This window comes from Centroberyx gerrardi, chromosome 15 (assembly GCF_048128805.1).
Source record: "Centroberyx gerrardi isolate f3 chromosome 15, fCenGer3.hap1.cur.20231027, whole genome shotgun sequence".
Lineage (NCBI taxonomy): Eukaryota > Metazoa > Chordata > Actinopteri > Beryciformes > Berycidae > Centroberyx > Centroberyx gerrardi.
In genome coordinates, this window is record NC_136011.1 from 15476561 (window position 1) to 15500942 (window position 24382).

At 41.4% G+C, this 24382-nt stretch overlaps 2 protein-coding genes and 1 pseudogene across 5 annotated transcripts; 2 read left to right on the forward strand and 1 right to left on the reverse strand.

The window, feature by feature from the left end:
* The first annotated feature begins 2089 nt into the window (after positions 1-2089).
* Positions 2090-4731, forward strand: LOC139923397 (peroxiredoxin-like 2A; annotated as a pseudogene). The gene is made up of 5 exons (XR_013507205.1): positions 2090-2276; positions 2901-2992; positions 3534-3674; positions 3782-3946; positions 4021-4731. The product of XR_013507205.1 is annotated as a peroxiredoxin-like 2A (transcript).
* A 195-nt stretch (positions 4732-4926) lies between these two features.
* LOC139923384 (peroxiredoxin-like 2A) lies at positions 4927-11163 on the forward strand. 3 transcript variants are annotated; one of them, XM_071914142.2, is made up of 7 exons: positions 5672-5792; positions 6496-6742; positions 7919-8098; positions 8680-8771; positions 9002-9142; positions 9788-9952; positions 10057-11163. In XM_071914142.2, the coding sequence occupies exons 2-7, from the start codon at positions 6538-6540 to the stop codon at positions 10150-10152; spliced, it is 879 nt and encodes a 292-aa protein (XP_071770243.2). In that variant the 5' UTR covers positions 5672-5792; positions 6496-6537; the 3' UTR covers positions 10153-11163. The 3 variants fall into 3 exon arrangements, with proteins under 3 accessions (XP_071770245.2, XP_071770243.2, XP_071770244.2); XM_071914144.2 differs by lacking the exons at positions 5672-5792; positions 6496-6742 and adding an exon at positions 4927-4957; XM_071914143.2 differs by lacking the exon at positions 6496-6742 and having other exon boundaries at positions 5675-5792.
* A 3637-nt stretch (positions 11164-14800) lies between these two features.
* Positions 14801-22444, reverse strand: sfxn3 (sideroflexin 3). The gene is made up of 11 exons (XM_071914136.2): positions 22368-22444; positions 20569-20741; positions 19685-19855; positions 18786-18884; positions 18096-18171; positions 17836-17921; positions 17245-17372; positions 17012-17061; positions 16674-16723; positions 16507-16554; positions 14801-16395 (listed from the first exon to the last, which is right to left on the reverse strand). The coding sequence occupies exons 2-11, from the start codon at positions 20730-20732 to the stop codon at positions 16299-16301; spliced, it is 969 nt and encodes a 322-aa protein (XP_071770237.1). The 5' UTR covers positions 20733-20741; positions 22368-22444; the 3' UTR covers positions 14801-16298.
* Between the last annotated feature and the right edge of the window lie 1938 nt (positions 22445-24382).

The following is a 24382-nucleotide window of genomic DNA, read 5'->3' on the forward strand; positions in this document are numbered from 1 at the left end:
TGCACTCACATTACTACTTAACTCCCATAACGTGAGACAGACTGTCACACTCACTTTTCCTATTCTCAATCCATTTTTATGTGTGTATCCTGGTGTTGGTCCTGGTAGAATATCATACACCTGCCTTATATTAACTGAACCAATGTTACTCCTATTCAATAACTAGGACACAAGCAGGGAAGGTCCTTACTTGCCCCCTAACCCCCTTTGCATGTCTGAAAGGGCATGAAGGAATTGTATGTTTCTAAGTATTTTACACTCAGACAGTCAGACAGTCGGGTGGACTCCTTAAGTGAAGAGATCCTCTTCAAGGGAGGAAATAGGTCTGTTTTGATTTTCTCTAAGTGCCTAATCGGTGATAACGGATATCATGGGTGAGAGAGAATCCCCCAGAGAATCAATAATCAGCAGAAGTCAAATAACAAAACTGTTACAGAACTGGAAAAAAGGCCAATAATACGAGTACAAAGGAAGTAGGATCAACTGCTGACTGATATAGAACACATCAGAGAAAATTTGTCTTTTAGACCAGATTGGACTAGTTTGACCTGCTCACTATGTTCAAAGGTTGTCCGAGGTGGTGGGGGAAGTAATATTAGGTATGTTCAGTGGGCCATGTTGCAATAACATGATGAATCCAGCTGTTTCCGAGCAATTGCATTTCTGATTATTCAGCTTTGTAATGTTATACAACACACTTCCAGTTAAGAGGCTGATAGAGGACAGATACACTGTAGATGTTATGCTCTTAAGATAGTGTCACAGCATGAGATAAGTGCACCGCAAGATCTGCACTGATCAGCTGGAATTTAGGATTATTATGTGTTTGTTTTTCAAGACATCTATAGATTTTTTTGTTCCTTAGTATGACAGTGTTAGGCAGGCTAAACCATCACTCAAAACATAATCATGTGACAAGTCGAGAGATGGACAACATCAACAGTTTTAGAGTTTTAGGAACAGTGTAAAATTGCAAAAATCATTTTAGACATAGTGGAACAAGTCCTTAATAATCTGGTCTGATTTTGGCTTCAAGTAATCTATTCATCTAGTTATGTATCACTAGCAAATTAGATGCTTAAGTAAATCAAGCCCAGGAGGAGAGTTTGTCAGTTCATTCTGTAATGCCACTAACCTCCTGTAGGTGTCAGTCTGGTTTAAGAGCTCTGAGCCAGGAGAACTGGAGAGTAAACACAGGGATGTTGCAACTTCTTTGGGACTGACCTGTGGGCAAACAATGAAAGGCCAAATCTTACAAATCATACTTTTCATGGCCTCCTCTGAGAGAGACACACGCACTTCAGCAGTTCAAACAGGAAATGCAGATGGTGTGATTTAACTGAGGAAACCAGGATAGAGAACAGAAAGTGGGAGAGGGAGCGTACATTGGTATCAGTTCTTGAATACTTGAATACATTTGCTGCTCTTTTACATTACTGATGTTAATCGAACCTACTCAATAGAACACCACTGCCTTAATAGCAGTGTAATGGATGAATAATCAAATAATAAGCACGAAGGTGTGGAGGCAGAGTGGCTCTTTGACAGGAGCCCCTCTGTACACCAAGCTGAACCTGGTACTGAGGATTCAGCTTAACATGAGGCTTATTCCACAGTGATCTTTGAAGAATTCCTATCACGCTATGTTCACATAAGCAAGGCTTTTACTCTGATTGGACTGGTTGGAGTTTAGAGGGCTTAAGGGGCCGGTTGAAAACAGATCAAGGAGATTCCTACTCATGTTAGTAGCAGGGAGCCACAGACTGGTGAGTATGAATTCTTTTCATGGACACATTTTGTTAAAATATTGTCTGTTATAAAATGTTCAGATATATTAATTACTTATAGGTATACAAGCCCACTATTTAAAAAAACGAATTATCATCTCTCTTTAGTGAATGTGTGGATGTCATGTGTGTTACTAATCAAAACAAAATACTGAATGAGTGTCAAGCTGCTTTGCTGCTTTCTGAGCAACAATGTGATGTTTTTATAAGATGTCTGGCTTCATCCTCTGAAAGAAACCTAAGCCAAAAATGTTGATCATCTAGTATTGTACAACATAACAAAAAAACAACAAAGTTGTTGCTTCCAGGAGCGGTGAGGCAGCCTGCGGAGGGAGCTGAGGGTTATGGTGACTGTGACTGTGGTCATGAAGGCGCTGAGCCTGCTGGTTGCAGAGTTCATCAGCTCCATCACAGACTGGTTCCAGACTAAACCAGCATGGGCCAATCTGGAAGTGCTGGAGGACACAGAACTGAAGACAACCGGAGGCAGTGAGTCAGAAAACAGCCTTGTTGTTCCAGCATTTAAAAACTTACACCGATTCGCCTGATGGTGGCGTTACAATTAAAAGTCAAAATTTTAACTCAAAGGTGATATCTCAGACACCACTGGTCCAATTTTTACGAAATTTGATGATGCATTTTGCCACTGTGTTCTGCCATTTAAAAACCTACGCTGATTAACCTTATAAGGGAGCTACACTTAAAGGTCAAAATTTAACTCCTACACCATTAAGTCAGATTGACACAAACCTTGCTACACATATCCAGCTATCCTTACAAATGTCACTGATCGGCCTAATGGGGGTGAATGCAGAGGTGAGATGCATCATTCCCACAAGTTTAGTCACAATTCAATCTGTGATGTCTGAGATATGATGCGTGACAGGCAGCACACAAATTAATCCACAGACAAATTTTAAATAATGAAACTATAATTGCATCATACGTGTGGGGGCAACATGTTTACCACTGCCTTTTTCTTCTTTGTTGGTCTTCTAAAGAAGAGGACTTCTCCATGTGAAGAATTAATTAACTTGTAGATGATGATTCACTAACATTCAGATGAGATGTCGTTGAGATGACGGTTCAGTAACGCACCTCTGTCTCTTTCAGTCCACGAGCGACACAAGGCCAAGGCTCTGTGGGAGAAGACGGGAGCGGTGGTCATGGTTGTACGGCGACCTGGATGATTACTGTGCAGAGAGGTATGTGACTATGTTAGGACCAGGGTTGGGGTCAATTCATGAATGAACTCATCAACTCCAATTCAAATGAGGAATTGGAACTGGAATTTGAAAAAACTTACAGGAACAGAATTGGAATTGAATTGGAATTTCAGTTTAATTTAATTCAATGAAATTTAGTGAAATTCCATGTTTTTTGTTTTTTCTTACTGCATATCTGAGCTTATACGTAGTCTTATATATTATCAATACTGAATGTCATGAAATGTTAAAAAGTACCTTTCAGGTGGTATTTGATGCAAAACATGCAATCGTAATACATACTGTACATTATGACTGAATGTATTTGATTTGTCTTTTATTTGATTCATAATGTTTGATTTATAATGTTTAGCAAATCAAGACAACCTCTCCCAGAAGTAGAATTTCATAGAATTTATTGGAATTCAGTTCTGTTTCCTGTCATTCCAATTCAATTCCAATTCTGTTTCCTCTAGCTAGTCAACTCTCATTAGTTCCAGTTGACTCTCTCTCTCTCTCTCTCTCTCTCTCTCTCTCTCAGGAGGCCGCTGAGCTGTCCTCTCTGAAGTCCCAGTTGCAGGACCTTGAGATCCCTCTCTTTGCTGTGGTCAAAGAAAACCTCGGCAAGGAGCTGGATTGCTTCAAGAAGTACTTCTCTGGGAAGGTCTACCTGGATCAGAAGGTCTGCGTCTACAAAACCCCTACACATGGTTGTCCTTTAGTTTCACGCTATGAGGTCAAACATGGAGCATCAAGTCCATAAGCCCCTGTTTTCTTTTGTCCTATTAGAGAAATTTCTACGGCCCTCAAGAGCGGTGGATGTTTCTCTCCATGTTTCTGCGTGTCGGGGTGTGGAGGAACCTCTGGCGGGCCTATCGGAGGGGCTTCAGGGGCAACCTGAGGGGTGAAGGACTTGTCCTGGGGGGAGTCTTCGTCATCGGGTCTGGAGATCAGGTAGGCTACGACTTGCAGAATCAGTGGTATGACCGGTGTATTCAGATGGGACATTAATGTGTTATTTTTTATAGGGTATACTACTGGAGCACCGTGAGAAGGAGTTTGGGGACAAGGTTAATATGCTGGCAGTGCTCAGAACGGCCCGCAAGATCCAAGACGGCTCGGTCCCTGCGAGATAGATCTCAAAATGTGAATGGAGTGTTTATTGCATTTTAGTGTGACATTATGTAATAGTGGTGGTAGCATGTTTCCTGTTACATGTCTGTAGTTCTTCAACCAAAGAAAGCCTAAGTCAGGGATTTCTTTACACTGTTATGCTGTATAGTCTCTGACAGTAAATAGGATATTCTGCTCATATTGCATTTGTTCCATTTGTAAATTTGATTTCTTTCTCTATGTTTGCTTGGCTGCTTCGATATTTTTCTGTATGGTTATGATATGCATTGTTGGTACTACATGGTTGAGTTCTTGCAGCTCATATGTGTCCACTTTAACTGTTAATTTTCCTAGTGTCTGCCTTTCTGGTCTTGACATAGTGATGGCCTCCTGTGTGTTTTAATGAAGGTCTGTTTCTAAACTCTGCCGAGAGAACAGTTCTGATGCTTACACACAAATCCATAACTTTCAACAGACAGACTAGGCTTGACATCAGGAAAAGAATGAACTGTTAAAGTGATTTCTTCAGTGTATTGTGTATAGCCCCACGTCCGTCTTCTTATCAAACTGAATTGTGTCTTAAAATCAAGGCCTACTATGTTAAGATGCCAATAAATTGCTATCATACTCACAGCAAGATGATTTGCATATTTACTTAACGCAATTACATGCTGTATCCATTTATTTTCTTGAGCCCCTGATCCTCACATTCATATCAAAGTTCAAGTGTCTTAATCAGGCCATCTTGTGCGATTAGTTTCCCTGCACTTTGGATGGTTTAGTACGCCTGCGTCAAAAATCTGTTTACACAACCCTTGATAGGAGGCGTCGCTTCTCGCTCCATTGATATTGGTGAGTGCCTATATTTATTTAAATATTCGGTATTAATGGTATATCACTACAGCAACGTTTAAATAGGTACACTTATTTTGCAGCAAACCTTGCTAGCTCCAAGCTAAGACTTGTGTTACGAAACCTTTAGGCGAGCTACCTTTGCTACCGTTAGCAGCTGTCGCTAAGGTCCGTGGCACTCAAGTGTGACTAGCTAGCTTTGGGACGTTGGACGTATGCATGAATTACGGGGTTTTCATCATCCTAAAGCCTACATAATGCTAAAATGTCTTAGTCCAAGTCAAGTAATTAAAAATCCTTGTTGAACCATTAGCTATTGCAAATGACTTTGTGGTGACATGCCAATAGTATCAAGGTCATCATCACCATAAATTGCTGCTGACTTCGTGCACGTTGAACGGCCAGTTACTGAATTATTAACTTTTTAATCACCTCTGCTTCATATGTAGGCTGCTAGATGTGGTCATTCGTCCTACCAGCTAATTAAAATTGATGCTCTAATTAATTACAATGAGTCCGACTACACTACGTCGTCTTTTATGAGTTCTCCTCATCAAATAACTTGGAGTACCTGTGGCCACAGTGTAAACAGCCCTCTCACCATCTCAGGTGCATTCAGAGAGTCCAGCCTTTTTCCGTGTCGCAGGATGGATGGATGCCAGACTGTCTCTATTGGCCGCTGTTATCATATCAGTGTCAGTCCTTTGCCTCGGAGTTGCAAAATGCTAGGCGAGCTGAATCCAAGTGCAGTGGAGTAACGTTAACTCGCGATTGGAAATTGGATGAACTAAATCCCTAGGAAAGCAGTTTGTTCGCATCTTGGAAACGGTGACAAGTTAGTACTTTTATGTTTTTACTTTTGGGTTGGTTATAAAGATAGGCTTAGATTTTGAAATGATCGTAGCAAAAAGATTGAGTTACAAGAACTTCAGTTTCCTTGTTAAATGTCTGCCAGAGCCTACGTTGATTTCTCATTTACATGGCTTACGACAATGAAGCTTAGTTATTCTGATAACTTTCCAATGTACACTTACAGTATATAGCCTATTACAAACTGACTCAATGTATGTTTTGTGTCCTGTATATATTGTGTTTGCTGGTGTCTCGTCCATATACAAAAGGAATTAAGTATAAGCTGGTAGTTTTAAAATGTAAGGAGTAGCTATATCACACCCATATAGTAAAATACTATTACGCTGAAGGATGATTTGATGGTCCGTATGGGATAAGAGCCAGACATTTTACAGTTCATGCTTTTACGGTGCTTTCATTTGGCTATTGCACACTCTTCAAGGTTGGGTAGTAATTTCCTTTTGTAGGCCAAAATGAAACCCGGCAAACTGGTTTAACATTAGACTAACAGTTATGAAGAATGCAGGATATCAAGGTCTGTCTGTTTCTACATAAATCTCTCTAAAAGCCAAGGGAGGCTCCAGGAAAATAGGGCTTGGGCTCACTTAGAGGTGGGTTGTACTGTCTGTGATGTGGTACAAGCAGTTTGACTTTCACAGAAAAGTCTTGTGTTTCTTTTTTTCCAGTGGATACGTGAGAGTGTGTAGTCAGAGAGTCAGACAGTTTCCATGGCCCCGCTGCTGGCTCTGTCCAGGTGCTCAACAGCTCTGAGTTGGAGACTATCCCTGCGCTGCGCTGCCCGCCCTGTGGGGGGCGCTACCACGAACAGCCAGCCCTCCACTGCAGCCAGACCCCCCTCTATAAGACCCCAGGCTGCTCTCTTTCATCAAAGTACAGCCAAAGCCAGTCCTGACCCAAACAAGCCCACTTCAGGCAAGAAATATTTGACTGCCTCTACAGCCAGCTATTGTCTGTCATCATAACCCAAACTTTAGCTTCAGGTAGAATCAATGTAATAATAATAATAGTAATGGCCCTTGCGATGGACTTGCGACCTGTCCAGGGTGTCTCCATGCCTTCCACCCAATGTATGCTGGGATAGGCTCCAGCGCCCCATGACCCTGAAACAGATTAAGCTGGTAGACAAAATGAACAAATGAATAATGATAATTTATCTTGCAAAGCACTTTGTAACTCTGTTTTGATAAGTGTTGTATGAACAAAGGTCATTGTTATTAAGATAGACTCAGGACTGGAAGCTAATGTTTTCATCCACTGTCTTTAGCGGCAGATGGATTCACAAATTTGAAAAAAAAACCTAAAAAAAAATACATTATTACACTGCAGGTTTTCACCAGAACAATTGACTTTGAAATACGGTTAAACTTCCAAACAGTGGTAGGCTGGCAGCCAGAGTGATTCATAGAGAAACGCACCAACCAGAGCCAAAATTTGTGTCTACCAACCGTGGTCTGGTGTCATTTTCCTAATGTGTTAAGATTATATGGAAAGCCTGTCAGCTTGTTTTCAGTAGATGGTTATCCAGCCGTGTTGAGTGCCATCGCACCCTCTTAGCAAGTATGTGAGCTATTTAATCTTAAGAGTGAGGTTTAGATTAGAGATGCAGTAATGTTAGAAGAGGCCATGCTGATAACACCCAGCACCCTCAGAGAATGCAATCAACATGCTCTGACGCCAGACCATACAGACTAGCTCTGTCTTGTTTAGGGATGGGAATCGAGAACTGGTTCCAGTTGAGAATCGATTCCAAATTGTCTGATCCATAGGAATCGTATGCCTCCGAGGTTATTAATTCCTTTTATCGATGCCGGCATGTTTTTCTGACAGTTGCGCATTGCAAAAACTCATGCGTCAATTGTTTGTCTCTGTTTCGGAGAATTGAGGTCTCCTTGTGTGAGAAATAATGAGTGAAACACATTGAAAGTTAATGTGAAAAGCCCAAATGTCAAGTAGTCTGAGATAGAGTATTTGAAAGCAAGCTGTGAAGACTAAAATATCAAAGTAAAGAATCTTTCTTTCGCTTTTTGCATATGTTGTTACTGTGACACTCGAACATTCTTCTCATGTTATTGCCTGTTTGTGCTGCAGTGTTGTCCTCCGGCCTGGAGGGGGAGCTGTTTGGAATGGGGATGTGGTCTCTGGGTCTCGGCGCCATAGGAGCAGCGCTAGCGGGGATCTTATTGGCCAACACTGACTTGTGTCTGCCCAAAGCTGCCCAGGCGCCGCTGGAATACCTTGAAGATGCTGACCTGCGCTCCACCCTGGATGGTTAGAAAATGATAATCATCATCTATCAGGACTTTGTGATTGGCTGTGTAATATTGTCACCCACCAATAGGCCTTTTTGTCTTAACAGAGGCTGCTGTGTCAGAGTAAGCCGTAGGCTAGTTAACCCATGAGTTAAACACATGTTAGGAGAATTAACATTACATCACCACAAGAATCAGCTATTTGACATTTTCTTTACGGTTTCATGTTCAAATGCATTGTACATGCAATGAATGAGGTATTGTGTAGTGTTCAAGGCAAATCTGCTTTTTTTTTAATCTGCTGTTTTGCTCTGGAGATTACATCATTGTAAAGAAAGATTTTAGCCTGAACCTTAACTTGTATTGCTTGGTTATTCTTACTAAGCACATTCCCACATATATGCTTTCCATGTGACCATGAGCATCTTGCTTTTGCTTGTCCTGTCCCACAGTAGGAACTTAAACTTTTTGTCTTGTATGTCTTCATGTTCTTCAATAATGTAATCAGTTTAATCTTTTTTGTAAGTTGAGCTGTTTTATCAGGAATGTGTCGGACTGGAGACTTGTTTTAATAGTTGTTGCTTCTTGTATTCTCTGCAGCTGACAAGGTCATCAAAGCCAAGAGCCTGTGGGAAAAGAACGGGGCTGTGGTCATGGCCGTACGGCGACCTGGATGATTTTTGTGCAGAGAGGTGACAGAAAACTTCTTAATTTAATAGCAGAGGTTGTTATACATGCAAATGAGTTAGTTAACCTTTAAGCAGTATATGCAAATGACATTTTCCTTGATAGATTACTCTCTCCCCTTTTCTCTCTCTCTCTCTCTCTGTCTCTCTCTCTCTCTCTCTCCGTCTCTCTCTCTCTCTCTCTCTCTCTCGCTCTCTCTCTCTCTCTCTCTCTCTCTCCCTCTCTCTCTCTGTAGGAGGCCTCTGAGCTGTCCTCTCTGAAGCCCCAGCTGGAAGAGCTTGGGGTCCCTCTGGTTGCTGTGGTGAAAGAGAGCATCGGCACAGAGATCCAGGACTTCAGGCCGCACTTTGCTGGAGACATCTACATAGATGAAAACGTAAGCAACACCAGATAAAACCAGATATACCCGATACTTTATTGCTCTGTTTATCACTGCTCCTTAGTGAAGCTCCTTAGGGAATAGTTCACCCACAAAATTAAAATAACTACTCGCCTTCATGCCAGTCAAAACTAGTTTGTAATACAGGGGGGTGAGTAGATAATCACAGAATTTTTATTTTGGGTGAACTATTCCTTTAATCTGTAATGCATTTATGTTACTGCAAACTATGTACACAGTTCTATGGAAGCAAGTGACTCAAATCTATTGAGATGAACTCGATCAAGCGTAGTCATTGATAATGGTACTGCAACATAGCAGAGAGCTAGCAAAAAAGGGGATAAAACAACATTCGGTTTAGTTTATGCATGCATAATTAATGTATAAGTAGAATAAATCCACTGCATGATAAAGTGTAAGAGATTCTCTCATTTTAAATGAATGAACTTTCATCGGCGGGCAACACATTCAATCCATTAAGGGAGTTTGGAGCTGTAGGATGCTTGTGCATGAGTTGTAGCCTAGAAGCTTAACATGAATCTGCTTCCAAATCATAATACAGATGATACTAAAATGTCCTCATCTTTTGCCACAAGGCACATTTTCTCTTGATAAGACTAAAACTGAGCTGTGTCCTTGTAGAAACACTTCTACGGACCAACACAGAGGAAGATGGGAGGACTGGGTTTCATCCGTCTGGGAGTTTGGCAGAACTTCATGCGGGCCTGGAGATCAGGTTACCAGGGCAACATGAACGGCGAGGGCTTCATCCTGGGGGGAGTGTTTGTCATCGGAGCAGGAGACCAGGTAGCGTAGCAAACATCTGGCTGATTGTATGGACCACAAAACGGTTTGGCTTAAAAGAACTACGAGTATGTTTTTAACTGAATGCCATGTCTCTTGTTCTGCAGGGGATTCTGCTGGAACATCGTGAGAAGGAGTTTGGCGATAAGGTGGAGAATGCAGATGTTCTCGAGGCTGTCAAGAAAATTGTGCCAGCGAAATAACTTTTTTGCCGTGGATTTAGCATTTCTAAAAGAAATAGCATTAGACAGAGAGCAGTGATAGTGCATTGCAATCAGACCTAGGATCACGAATATTCAGATACAGTTGTTTTTTTTTTAATTTACAGCCTGCACATTTTATTGTTTACTCCTGTAATCTGATGTTGCATGATTTTTGCTGTTGCCTACTCTGATCTAGACCAATTGTCAACCTCTTACACTGTTGATATTGAGTTGCAGTCATTTGTTGTTGTCGTCAAACTCTGTCTGTCACTGAAATACTGATATTGTAATGATGTGTGCACTCTAGACTGCTCAGGTGATCTGACCTCCAATGTTTGCATTGTCTAATATCACTGACAACTTGATGTACTTCTCTGTCATTTGCATGAACTGTTGGTTGAGCTAATCGAGCTGCTAGAATGCGAGACAGAGCCAACATTATCATCACAGCGTTGCTAACTGACTGACTGTCCCTTTACCTCTGCAAACACCAAGTAGCTAATAGGGAGGAGTTGGTTTTTGAGACGGGTATTAAAGCAGGTGTAGTAAGGGAGTTAAAGGCACCAGCATTGTGATTCAGGTACGTTGATTTACACTTGAACTCTTCCCTTGGGAGAACGACATAATTCAAACCTGGCTGGATTTTGCATTTGATTAAATACTAAAGTCACTGATATTAATATCTATTAGTAGTACATTTTTAGTACTGTTGCTATGTATGATACCTGAGATGTATTGTGTGCTTCACCCGGTCAGGCAGCCAAGCTTGCCTCCAGCCTGGCAGATGTGCGTGTGTGCGGTCTGTGTGTGTGATAATGACAACTTGACTCTAAACTCCACAATGAGAGGAGCAGGTTCGATGCTCAAACGCACACAGGCTCGGCCACGACCGCCATGTTGATAGGTGCTCTTGGTGCTTGAAGCAGGTGTTGCTTGCACGTGTGTGAGAGAGATTTGTGTGCATGTATGATATGAATGTCAACCACAATAAATACTAGAGAACTCATCACACCAACCTCTCTGTGTTCTTATTTGCATATTCTTTTCCTGTGTTGTCACGTTGGCATGTTTGTCTTGGCAGGTGGAGAAACAACTGTGCAGTACATTCAGAAATTTCTGATTAGTATTTTGAGGCAACATTTAGCCATAATAGCACAGATGACAAATTTCTAATCAAAACAGCAAAATAATCGGCATTCTACATTTATGCTAAAATTGATATAGAAAGGCGTATATATATACCCTCTTGTTTGTATGTCAGAGTATGTCCATTTTAGGTTTTCAGATGAATGACATTCTTAAACCTCATTATCTAAAACCTTTGTTGCAGTATTGTATGTGTTCATAGTTGAAGATGATAAAGGTTCACCTGAAAGTGTACTTTCATATGCCAAATGATTTAGACTGACTATAGAACTACAAGTACGCTGACTGTTTAAAAAATTCAAAATAGTTTATAGTTCTTTGTCTGAAGTCTTTCTTTTTCATTTATCATAAAAGCAGCCAAAAGGAGCGGTCACCAGCTTTGGTATTTTAGTCCAGTTGGAAATCCATCTATTACTGTATAAAGTCATATAAGAGCCTTAATTTAGTGATGATCTGGTTTCTGAAGTGATGAGTGAGCTTGTTAAAAGATTAAGTGTTTTCAGTGGCACTATATATGAAACAGCACTCCAAACAAAAGCAAAAACTCAAGTTTTTACTTTTCCAGACATAAAGCTATTTTTCCAGATAATACAATCTCCTAGGAAATAAAGACAATTGTGACTATTATTCAAAATGTAAATTATTTATTCTAGCTACAGAAACAGAATATCCACATTCTATGACTAAAAACTGCAGGCCAAGTTCTAGCTCAATTCATTTTGTGCCAAATTGTTTAAGTTTAAGAGACAGATCTCAATGTGACAGTGAAGTCGTTAATATGTTTCAGTTGCAGTTACCCATTCTTCAATTTTTATGCTGAGACGTCTAAACCAACATGTCCACTAAAAGGACTGAACGCATGATACACAGGTTCATATTCATATTGTCCTTGGTAGGTTGAGCTCTGTCTGTCTGCGTGTTTGTAGCCAAAACATACCACATAAGCATTCAGCTGTTAATCTCTGCTTATCTAATTCACTGTATCCTTTCTTGCTTGTTGAACACACATGTTAAGGAGCATAACAGAGGTCACAAGTTCATAGTCTTTTCTACTATAATATTCACTGTCAAAGTCCATTTATTGGCCTTTCCTCAAGAGCATGGTGACCCTCCCATCTTCACTCATCCCCTTTTTACTACTGGGAGGAGGGAGCAGGGCAGAGCAGTGACTGGCTAACATTAAGTATCACATTTAGACACTAATAAGACAAATGGAGAAGACACAGATTCAGACATTTCAGTTAGTTTATTCTATTGCTCTCAGTAAATACATTACGGAAATATCTTTCAACACAATACAAAATAGAGGGAGAAATCACTGCGCACCAATACTGACAGGACTACATGATAAAACAGAGTTATATGTACACACCAACGTGAAATAACCTAAACATTCATGGAGTGTAACGATAACACAGATTGTCTTTACATTTGTGCCTTCAGTCTGCAAAGATGTGACATTTTTCACAGCATACACAACCTAAGTTAGAGATCAGTGGGTCCTCAACCAGCGTGTAGTTCACTGTCATACTGTGGAGTAAGATTTTACTGTCAAGAAAGTCCATGTCAAACAAAATTATTACCCTTAACTTCACTAAAATTAATGAATCTAGCTGATAATCAAATTAAATCCTAATGTGAATGGAATTTGGGATCTATTGAGCTAAAGTTTGTGAGATTCCTGAAATTTTTGGTGTGCTGTGGATTGATGTGTCTTGCTCATAATGTGTTGAGAACCACTGCTCTAAATAAACAAAACGCGTGTTATTGCAGGAGGAAAGCCTGGCAGAGGTCCATAAAATAAAGCTGATACAACAAGTTTAAAAGCTACGCACTTCTCTTCCTCAATCCTGTACATTTCATACCCGTCTCATCTTTGGCTAGATCTATGGGTGTGACATGTCACGGTGGTACAGCGCAGTCACGAGCTGAGATACACATTTACACTCGGATTTTAATCCTGGCTCAACCCTCCAGTTTTGTTCTTGACATTTCTGCGCCACAAATTCAAGAGCAGTAAAATATCGAAGGAAAAACTCAGAAACTAGGCTACTTGGTTGTAAGCAATGAAAGCTACCAGCCATTGAATGAATTGCTAATGAGCAGTGATATGGCTTACCATAGTACATTAGACAGTATCAAGCACAACAAACAAACATCACAACTTCCAACACACATTTCAAACAGCAGTCCATAATACGTCTGCTCCTTTAACAGCAACACATATCCTAGTAGCTCTTACAGCAGCACAGCAAAGGTTATAGTGCAGTTTCACCCACAGCATAAAAGCCCCTCAAACACAATGCATAATAATTACCATAAAACGCAGATAAGAGAAAAATGTCATGACTGATGTAGCGAACAAAGGACAAATGTTTGGTATGCTGACCATTGCTAATGCATGGACCTTTACTTCAAATATTGAGAGACAGCTTGTCTAGTGATGCCGACTCTGTAACACTGTCCTGCAGTGCATGCGATCGTATCTCAATGCTGGACTTGAGCACTTGATAGCATGGGCACTCCAGCAGAAGCCAGTGACTGTGTTTACATGGAGTCTGCCACTGGATTATCTACCTGCTGATTGTTGCACTGCGTTAACTGTTTATATGCAAGAAAATTAAGAGTAAGAGAACCATCGTAGGGCCGCATATAAACATCGTCATTGTCTATTTCCGTCTGTAGAGAAGTGGAGGTTGATTCATGAACACTGAATTGCACCACTGTTGCTACAGTCCCTTTAAATCCACAATCAATGTATTTTTAAATTCAATAATATACAACAATTTTTGTAACATAAACTCAAGTGATTTGCTATGGAGGATTCATGGACATGCAAGTCTCAAGTATAGAGGAGTAATGGTCTGCTCAATGTTAGTGTCGGGGATAAATGGGTTTTTACCAACACGCACAAAGTTAACACTTAACATAAACATCACTGAAACATCGAGTTGGTAACTGTGTTCACTATATCAAGTTAAATCCGGCCAGAGGTAAACCTCCTCTGATCCGACAACTTGTTAGCCCTAAAGCAAGAGGAGTGCACTCATTTGCACGGACAATATCACACACCTCTGTGCTAAGTCTGTACAGAAGTCTAGGACTCCTGTAACATGAGCAGCTGACAGGGTTTTCTGATGCATATGTGGGGCCATCTGGTGGATATACAAACAGAGGCACACCCTGAAGTTAAAATCTCCTTTAGTATCTCAAGCATTTGTGTTAAATATTCTACATCATATATATATAGTGTATATGAATATATCCCAGAAAAATATACTTATTTTTACATATTCCAGACAGACCACATTAGGTTAAATTCAGCTGATACTTTCCTTAAATACACCATCGTCACTACCTAACCACACTGAACAACCATACATGTAGAGAGCTTGGTCGACAACCTAGTGAACATGGAGAAAATGAATTTGATCAGAGATGCTCAAACTCAGCCAAACCATCCCCCGTTTAAGAAGCAATGAAACAGACTATGCAGACCAGGTAACAAGCATCTTACATTTTGACTTTGTTACAACATGAACTACTTTCATTTGGTACAATGATACACCCATGGCTCTAGTGCAAAAGACATTTTCGCAAATGTTATCTGGCTAGTTGCTGCATACATCGTTGTCTGCATGTTACTGCGTTTTAAGCGTTCCTAAACACACAGACGGCCACACTCAGAGGGGGATGCAGATCAGATCACAGCATTTTCTCTTAGCAGTAACTTTTAGACACAACACGGTACATTCCTCTCCGCCTTTGACGAAACCACCACACAGCACAATCAACAATCAAAGAACTCATTAGCATGCCACTTAAGATAGTGACTAACCTAGTTTATAAAGTGATCTCGAATCAAGAAAGGCCTTGAAATGTGCCACAGACAGGTTGTCACTGTCATGGCAACAGTACATAAAAATTTATGTTGATAAATCACGCTCACCGGTGTTAGCTAATATACTATGGTTGTGCTGTGTGCTAGGAGTGCAATTTACAGTGCGGTTTGATTTCTACGGGTTTTCTTTGCCACATGTACCTAGCACCTCATAAACCTGGTGTAAGAGTGTGAAGGGAGATAAGTACACTTCAAAGGAGAGATTAAGAAGCTGCACTGGATAACAAGGGGGCAGAGTAAACCAAGAGAGGAGCTTGTTCATCAGGGGTTGGTCTATTTTGGGCTCATAAACACACTGGGGTTTTCAATATAACGATATAGTGGAGCTATAAGGGTGAACTGAACTGGAGGCAAGACGTTCACATATACTCAGTGCCTAAGAGCCCAGAATATCATCTGTCAATAAAGAATAATGCAACAATAAACAGCAATGGTTTGGAGAATGAGAAGGGAGGGTTACAAGGCATTACATTCAGGAACAATACAAGACTTACACCACAAGAAATCTTCCATTTTAAATTGGACTTCTAATTTTAAAACACAAATCATTTATCAGAGAAAATAAATTCTCATTGAACCTGAACGCAGCATGACCTTATAATCGTGATGACCAGAGCGCAACATAAATCAGTAACCTTCAGAACAATTTCAACTCAAATGCAAGGAAGAAAGAAAAACACACAAACACAAACCAGGAGAACGTTTTTTTTTCTGAGTACTGCCATCTATGTACGGAGAGCACTGTCGCTAACCCTACTTCCCCTTCACCGACTCCTCTTTTGCAAATGGTCACATAAGCAGTTCCGCCCCCTTGCGTTCAAGCAAAGAAGACAAAGAGCTGAAATTTGAAACACCTTCCACTGTTACTTCTTAACCCTTGGAGCAGCTACATGCAATCAAATTCAAAAACAAATATAGTAGTACACAGAAAAAATAAAAAAAATATGCATAAATAAATTTGGTTTCGCCCTCTGAGTTGCGCCCACAGGACTATTAGATGCATGGATCAGCCAGCATGGAGAGCTGGTGCATGTGTGTGTATATATATGTGTGTGTGTGTGTGTGTATGCCTGTATGCATGTGGGTGTGTTGGCTGGTCCTACAGGCCCTTGTTGAAGTAGACGGTGGTGATATGGGGACTGGTCTGTCGTATCCTCTCCTGCAGATCTGCCTCCAGGCTGCCCACGCCCATCGAACTACAAGGAGAGGGGTGGAGACGGTTAAAATGGTGCTACAGGTTATTTAACGCTTCAGTGTGCGGTTATGACCCTGCCCTATCCCAGGAATGTGACACGGCTGTACAGTACCTCTTCTGGGGAAACAGGGCACAGCACAGAGGAGTGGCAAACACCAGGCTGAAAACAAGAGAGAGAGGGGGGGTGTTACACATTGTGTGATCTGCTCCTTTTAAGTACAGGAACTTGCATGCCACAGACACCAGTGATACTATAGATAACTAGTGTAATCTACTTACCACAGACCCACCAGCCCCACCTGGACTGGAGCATTCAGGACTGGGAACCGCTACAGGGAAAACAGTAGCAGTCAAAACCAGAGTGTATCATGAAGGCAAAAGTTTTATTAATGTGCTTGACCGGCAGTAAACTGAAGTTTGTTTTAACGCCACTATGAGTACTTTGCCTGCTTTACATTGCATGAATATCTCACACAAATATGCATTCAATGTATGTGTACTGTGAATACAAGAGAACGTAACATGTGGAATGTGGCAAGACTCTTTTCAGCCTCACAATACACCGGCGGACCCAGTAAATCCACCGACTGAAAAAACGATGACAGTCATGTGCTTACCTTCATGAAAGCTCTCTTTTCCAGCGCGTTCATAATAACAGGGGGAATGGCTGTGCAAAGTTAAAAAAATAGAAAACAGCTATCAGTTGAAGAGTTCTGCTTCATGACTAACAAAAGAGAATTACTGTGTTTACTAATAGGCTTCTTTTCAGGGTCAGTCTGTAATAGAATTTTAGATCCACAAGCAAGAGAGCATCGATTTCGCAAACCAAAGGACATAAAGTTAATGTTACCCATGGCTGGCACTGCCATGCCGATCCGCGACACCACCACCTGTACGATGGCCTGCTTGGCAGCGTTGGGAGACTCTCCTAACCTGTTCCCATTCTCATCTGTCACAGGGATGCCGTACTTCAACTCCCTGGGACACGGAGACAAAACAGCAGACGACAAAAGTCAATGAGAGGACACAAACTGTGTCAGTCACTCAGTCTAATAAACACCATTACTGGGGAGCAGCAGGGTGGCAGAGCGAGTAGAGAGACTGCCCTTCAACCGGAGGATCTGAGGTTAAGCCCCTGTGGTGGCAAGCATCTGCCACACTGAAGAGTCCTTGAGCAAGACACTGAATCCCTACCAGGTCTAGGGAGGCTGATCTATAGCTGAACCTGACCTCCTGTTGGAGAGAGGCAAACAAAAAGAGAATTTCCCTACAGAGATCACTGAAGAATATTATTATTATTATTATTACAAGTCAGGGAGGCAAGCAACCAAAGTAATACTCATTATTACTGGGCTGTAGATCCTTTTATGAACCTCAGCCGTAACAGCTCCCAAGTGAACAAAGCAGAGGTAATTGATGACCATTATTTTGAAGATCTCACCTCTGTCTCATGAAGGGAATGTTGATGCAGTTGGCAGCGGCGACAGCAGCAAAGGGGACAAACCGGCTGACGATCGGAGGGAGGCGCTGGCAGGGAGACGAGACAGATTGAGAGATAAAACAACACACTTGAGACTCTCTGATAAAGCTGGCACCAAATCTCCGCACAAATGTATGACTGCAGATACAGATCAGTTAAGTCTGTATCTGGGTTATGTTGTTTCCTGCTGTAGTTTTTCAGTTTGAAGCGTTGAGCATTACCGTGGCTAGAGACTTGAGTCCCAGTGCTGTCACCACGGCTCCTGTTGTAGCGCTGACGTAGGCTGCACCCAGCTGACTGAGAGAAGAGACACAGCAGCACACTTTCAGCACCTTCATACACACTAAACAGTCGTCTTATTCTGCAGCACCTGAGGACTGGCACCGAGAATCCATCAGGTGCAATAAACTGAAACATTTCAAAGTAGAGCTGCTCCACCTAGAGTGCAAATTCATGCTATAAATACGCAAAGATAATCAACAAGGGCAACCAAACAAGTAATGGTCAGGCAGAGACATGATGATATTTAGTCCCCAATGACATGCTTGTTCCATAATGATTCATTCGGCATTTGCATATGCTGAAGGTAATCCTCCCATTCTTCATGTGTACAGCAATGCAGCGTGAATGCATGCATTGGACGCATTTCTGCAGTATTCCAAAGGAATACAGCCTACGTGGCACAACAAAAAACTATGCAAATGCCTGCTCAACCCGACATCACTTGGGGGCATTAACCTGCGCCGACATGAGGGCACGGTGACATTGCGGTGAACATGCTTAACAGTGGAACGTAATACCGCTGTGAGGGAGGGGGAGTGGACAGGTTCCCACAGCCTCCGCACAGACACTAGTCTAGGGGGAGGGCAGGAATGATCTAGTGTGGTAGTGAAGTGAGAAGTCCTCCCTACTTCACGGTGAGGGGGGCGTCTCCGCTGCGGTTGGTGTAGTTGACCACAGCGTTGAAGGACTGGTTGACCCACTGCCAGAACACCACAGCCGGAGTAGTCCTGCCAACCAGAGGGAACAGGCATGGTGCGGTTAGGAAATGAGACGCCACACAGAATGCACATTACACAACAGTTAGTTCCGGTCGAGTAATTTGATTGGACGGGAGGCATTCCACGAGTGACTGATATACAGTATAACAGCACTGGGACGTTTTACTGTATGTATCACTCCGCTTTACAGGTGTTCTAATATAAACAGTTTATGTGTTGCTTGGCAACACTTGGTAGTGGAGTCCTGAGGGAACTGTTTATGTTGGCGGAGACGAATAAAAGACAAAAATCCTAATCTGTTGTCTTAACCCTTTTGTTTGTAGAACTGCTGTATAAAAGCAACACAGCCGTGCTGATATACAGTATAACGGCACTCCCTCTTGTGTGATATTGCTTAAATGAAACCTTATAACAGTTGAGAGTATATAGCCATTTCTACCAAAAGTACTCTACAGTGAAATACAGTATTGCAGGCCCTCCCTATTGTCGGTTGATCAGCAGTGTGTATACGAGTGTGTGCCCTTCCCCGGCCCCAGCAATAGCAACTGAGATGGCTTTGAAGTTGCCCTCTAAGAAGGAATGCAGGAGGGTGTAGGGCATTTATATTAGGCGCATTGTAAAAATGTATGCTGTATTAAGGTTAAATTTATAGTCACATGAGAACCAAATGGTATTTATTCAACATATTGACAGATTCTATGTTTCCATATTTTTTGAGCTGTGTGATTTTCCCCATTTTAAATGATGATGCTATTTTCAACATGGCGTATTGAAATACAAGTGCACCATGGATGAAAGCTCTGCCTTACCTGTAGAAGGTGAGCATGCAGCCTGTGATGGACATGTTCATTGGCACCTGAGCAGACATTCGGCCAATCACAAACATCTTCTCCCCCGTGTCGGGGTGGAAGGCAGAGTCGTAGATATACTTGGCTCTCCAGAGCTCATCCTCCGTCAGCCCAGGCTTCACTTTCCCAGCTCTGAAAAAGACAAAATAATACCATTAATTATACTAGTCTACTTTAAAAATCACCCCAAATAATATACAGGAATATCCAGGAACCTCTTGCGATGGACAGAGTATTTTGAACATAATATTCAGCAGAGGCACGCAGACACATGGCACTTAGCTTATATTGACACCTTCTAATTTCTATCCTTTTTAACTCTGGTGCAAAGTAAAATTAACAAATGTTATTGCCCACAGTCATAATTATTTATGCTATTTATATTGCTGTGGGGGAAAATACAAGGTGAACTTTGAACAAGCACCTCTTTCTCACTTGTAAACACTGTTTTAAAATGTTTTCTTGCTTATAAATGAAAGCAAATTCATCTACACAAAGTCAATTGATTTTTGGATCAATGCTTCCCCATTAAGGAAAGGATTTTTTTCCTGTGGGCATGCATCAGCCATCTCCATTTCAGTGCAAATGGCACAATCTGCCAGCCCATCAGGTCAAGTCAATTCTCATTTCTAGTCATGCATTGTACTCCACCTTTAACCTAATTTTTTGATTCCTTCCTCTCGCTTTCGTCAACCCATAAAACTGGCCCAGCCAAACAGCACAGGATAACCATTTCTACTCCAACTCCTTACAATCCTTCTAACTCAACAGTCTCCTTCACTCACAACAATCAGTAACCACCCCTGTTTCCACCAATCCCTACACCCCATCTCCTGAACGTCTACCTGTAGTCCTCCACGGTTACCCTGGCCTCCTCCAGAGTCTCAGAGGACAGCAGGACGTTCCTGGGATCTGTGACCATGAAGAAGTGCTGGGCGCGCCCCATGAACGTGCTTTGGTCCCATCGTGCCTCCTTGATGTTTATGTTAAGCGACAGTTCTCCAGACATCCTGGCTTCCTTTGGTCAACAACAGAAAATCCATTAGTATTCACATTTTCACACTATTTTACAATGTAATTTGTCATTGCCTAGACATTTTCTGATGACAATAGACAAACTAGTCAATGGTAGGATGCATTAGCCTATGAATACAACTGTACTATTTTGGAAGCAGTTCAGAAGAACAATTGATTAGATGCAATTTTGGAATACATGTCTTATCAGATGAATTAACACACATACAGATCCAGGCTCAGTGGTTCAGATACACTATGAAATGTGAAATTATGGAAAAAAAAGCAAAGACCCCTGCTTAGCCTCCACTGCACAGTAAGCCCCCACCTCTGATCCATTTATAGCTCAGCTGCAGCAGAGAGTTGCATTGGAGCAAAGGCCCTCCTCCCCTCAATCAACAACATAGGAAAGTTAATGTAGCTATCTCAGGGCAAACAACTCCAATCAGACTAGTTGGCCAAGTTTAACTTTCACCTGCACGTTCTGCTTTTCATTACCATTTGAAAAATAAAGGTCAACATAGTTACAGGTTGATAAAGAACTATGCCCCTGCTGTGTTACATTGAAAACTTGAATCTGCTGGCTGTTGTACGCTGTATTGTAGGTTCCTTGAGTGGAAGCTGGAAGCATGATGTACCAGATTGACGTTCATCTCAAACTTGTTGTATCAGCTGTGACTGTAACTACAAAATAAAATAAAAATAAACTCAAACTCTACTTGAAATGTAGGCCTGTATTTGTTTTGGTTTTTCTTTTGTTTATTGAGGATGTCACTGTTGTGAATATAAGTGCATAGGAGCAATTTCTGTGAGAGAGTGGATTTTAAATGAGAATACCAATCAGTACAATAATTAAATGTGTTAATTTATGTGGTATTCCCATGTCTGATCAGCCTTTGTGAAGATCATTAACTCTCCCAATAGTAGCAACCAGAAACATTGACACTATACAGACTATTGTGTATTATCTTTTGCCAGCTATACTATCTGTGACATTTAGTTTCGAAACCAATTTACTTTTCGGCCTCTCTTTATTAACACTATTTGTTATTACACTGCTTCCCAATGCACATTAATGGTAAATGTCCTAAACTTCCCTCTACAACAGCAAACAAGTAAGCTAAATAGTTTCAATACGTCAGATTGTAAACATCGTGATGACTTAGCAATTAACATAAGATCACAGAAATAACGTGACCCAAAAATGACAGGTGGGGAGGAGAAGTCACGACACGCTACCGGCAGGCACAGTTTACTTTCAGAATAGCAAACAAGCTGGCTAACCAGTTAGCCCTGCAGCTACCAATACCTTTACCACTCATACATACATTACGGAAATAATTCAACAGGACAACAAAAACAAAGTATATTCACATAACACCACTTGTTTAACCAGGATAGTAATCTAAAGCTTGTTCGCAGCATCAAAACAAACCACTTCACTCCTTGCTTGGTACGTTAGCTAACCTGCCAGCTAACGTTAGTTTACATGCTAACATGTTAGCTCTTTAGTTAGCACTGCAAGAGTAGCAAATACAAAGTGTATTGATCGAGCCGGAGTGAAGATCACCTTAATCACAGATTGCTAGTGAAACGATTAAAGACTGTAAGTGAATTAATCCATCCGTACCTGGTTAGCTTGCTTTAGTTTTTGAAAATGTATGACCTCTCAATATCACAGCACCACCGGTGTAGTCCTATGCCGCCTTCAAGTGTTGTCAGAAATATCGTAAAATATGTTTCGGCGGCACATGAATGAACCAATACAACAAGATGGTAAAGGGAGAAAGTGCACTATGATACCCGACCCGAGTCCCGAGATGTGACTTTTTGGGGGCGTAGAGCACAGAATCCATGCCAACAGTGCTAAAAGTGATGTATACAACAACGTTTGGCAAACAAATGAATTAAGAATGAATTAGGCTACATACACCAAGTCATATTTCCGACTGTTAAACTCGGACGTAGGAGCTTCGGAGGAGCACCTGAAGGCAGCACTGCAGGTTTGTCATTTGTTCCAGAGAGTAGGGGTTGGCTGGAAACCCTGGGCGTGGGAGGTAACTAGCACGTCACGCTGACGGTAAATATCAAAATATTCTCATGTTGAAACAGAAAGGATTTGAGGCCGAATGTTGCAAAAGATAGGTTTCCATTATCTCCATTATCCTGTGGAGTTGTACCAGGCACAGGGACACACACGGACTGTCCAAAAATTCATATTATGCGTTTGAGTAGCCTAGTTATATCAGTTTCAGGGTATTTGAAGGTGCTGAAAAAGTCATAAAATGTCTTAAATGAGGCGTCTAAAGTCAAGGCTTCAAAAGTCCTTGAATAGCATACTGTTCCTAAATACATAAGTTAAATGTTCAGTTTTATTGGTCTTTACAATATGCTGTTTCTGGTGTAGACCTACACACAGTCACGCAGACCTATACGAAAGTGGTCTTACATTTCATTCCAACTGCCATTAAAAAGTTCATAAAAGCTCTTATTTAACTTGATGAAACTCCCAGAATCCATCCCTAAGGTGCAGCAGCCCACTACAACAACCCACAACAACCTCGCCTTTCCTGCTGTAGGTCTAGTCTTGGTATCATTTAAAAAATAAGAGCTACATTATCACACTGATCACTCAAATCAACATCTTGGGTTTACATTGCCCCTTTAGTTTTATGGCTAAACTGGTAGACTTTAATCTCAGTGAAGTAGACCTATGATCTCTCCAACAGATGGCAATATAAGGCCATCTAACTGGCGCAACCAAGAGGAGAACAGCAGCCATGACCTAGGCTACACATCTAAATATTACTCAAGTGTGTTTAGGGACCCTTCAGTACATGCAGAGACTTAATGCATTAATATCCTACAGGTAGGCTTCTCCTCGGTAGCACGTGGTACCCAGCATGGGTCTATATGGGTCCAACAGCCCCATCCAGTTTGTTGGAATTAAATAAACAACGAGTTTTACCTGAGGTTAATAAAACAGCGATCATCTGAAACAGACCTAAGTTATTGTTCGTCTTCTAATCTATTAGTAATTAAACATTACTAGTGTAGGGCTCGTGCACGGTTCCGGGGTCGCTCGGCTTATATAAAAGGCTTACACCTAAGACAATGGTCACCTGGAGAACAAATGAGATGGCACTAATACACTGAAGGTGTCCAATAGTGGGGCAGTGAGGCGGGCCAGTGCGCGCCTATCCGTGTCAGTGGCAGCTGAGGTCATTCAACACGGACACAGGTAACGCTGTTACACTTTGTTTTGATATATTTTTTATAGCCATTTTATTAGTCTACCTACTTCAAGATACCAGAGAAATGGAATAAGTTTGGAGTGTGTTTCAGACAATAGATGCATTTATTTACGTTACACTATCGTATCGCCAGCTGTGGCACATAGCCTACTATTGCTCGCAAAACGTAATAGCAAAGCATAACAATGTCTACAGGTAGTGTATATGTTTAGATGGTTAGTTTGAATGAATCAGAATAAGTTTGAATAACTGCTGTCAAAAGAAGCCCGCATGTTTATGCAAGACGTTTCTTGGGCGCTGTCCACGGTGCTGATTGATAGAAAAACACCGGTGACGTTCAATGCAACAGAGGACAGCATTCTAACTTGACTATTCTATTCTATTCTGTTCT

Coding starts and splice junctions, on each gene's coding strand:
- sfxn3 (XM_071914136.2), bottom strand. CDS start 20,732: ATGTCTGGAGAACTGTCGCTTAACATAAACATCAAGGAGGCACGATGG. Junction 18,885..19,684: donor TGCATGCTCACCTTCTACAG/GTAAGGCAGAGC, acceptor TCTGGTTGGCAG/GACTACTCCGGCTGTGGTGT. Junction 18,172..18,785: donor GACGCCCCCCTCACCGTGAA/GTAGGGAGGACT, acceptor CTCTTCTCTCAG/TCAGCTGGGTGCAGCCTACG.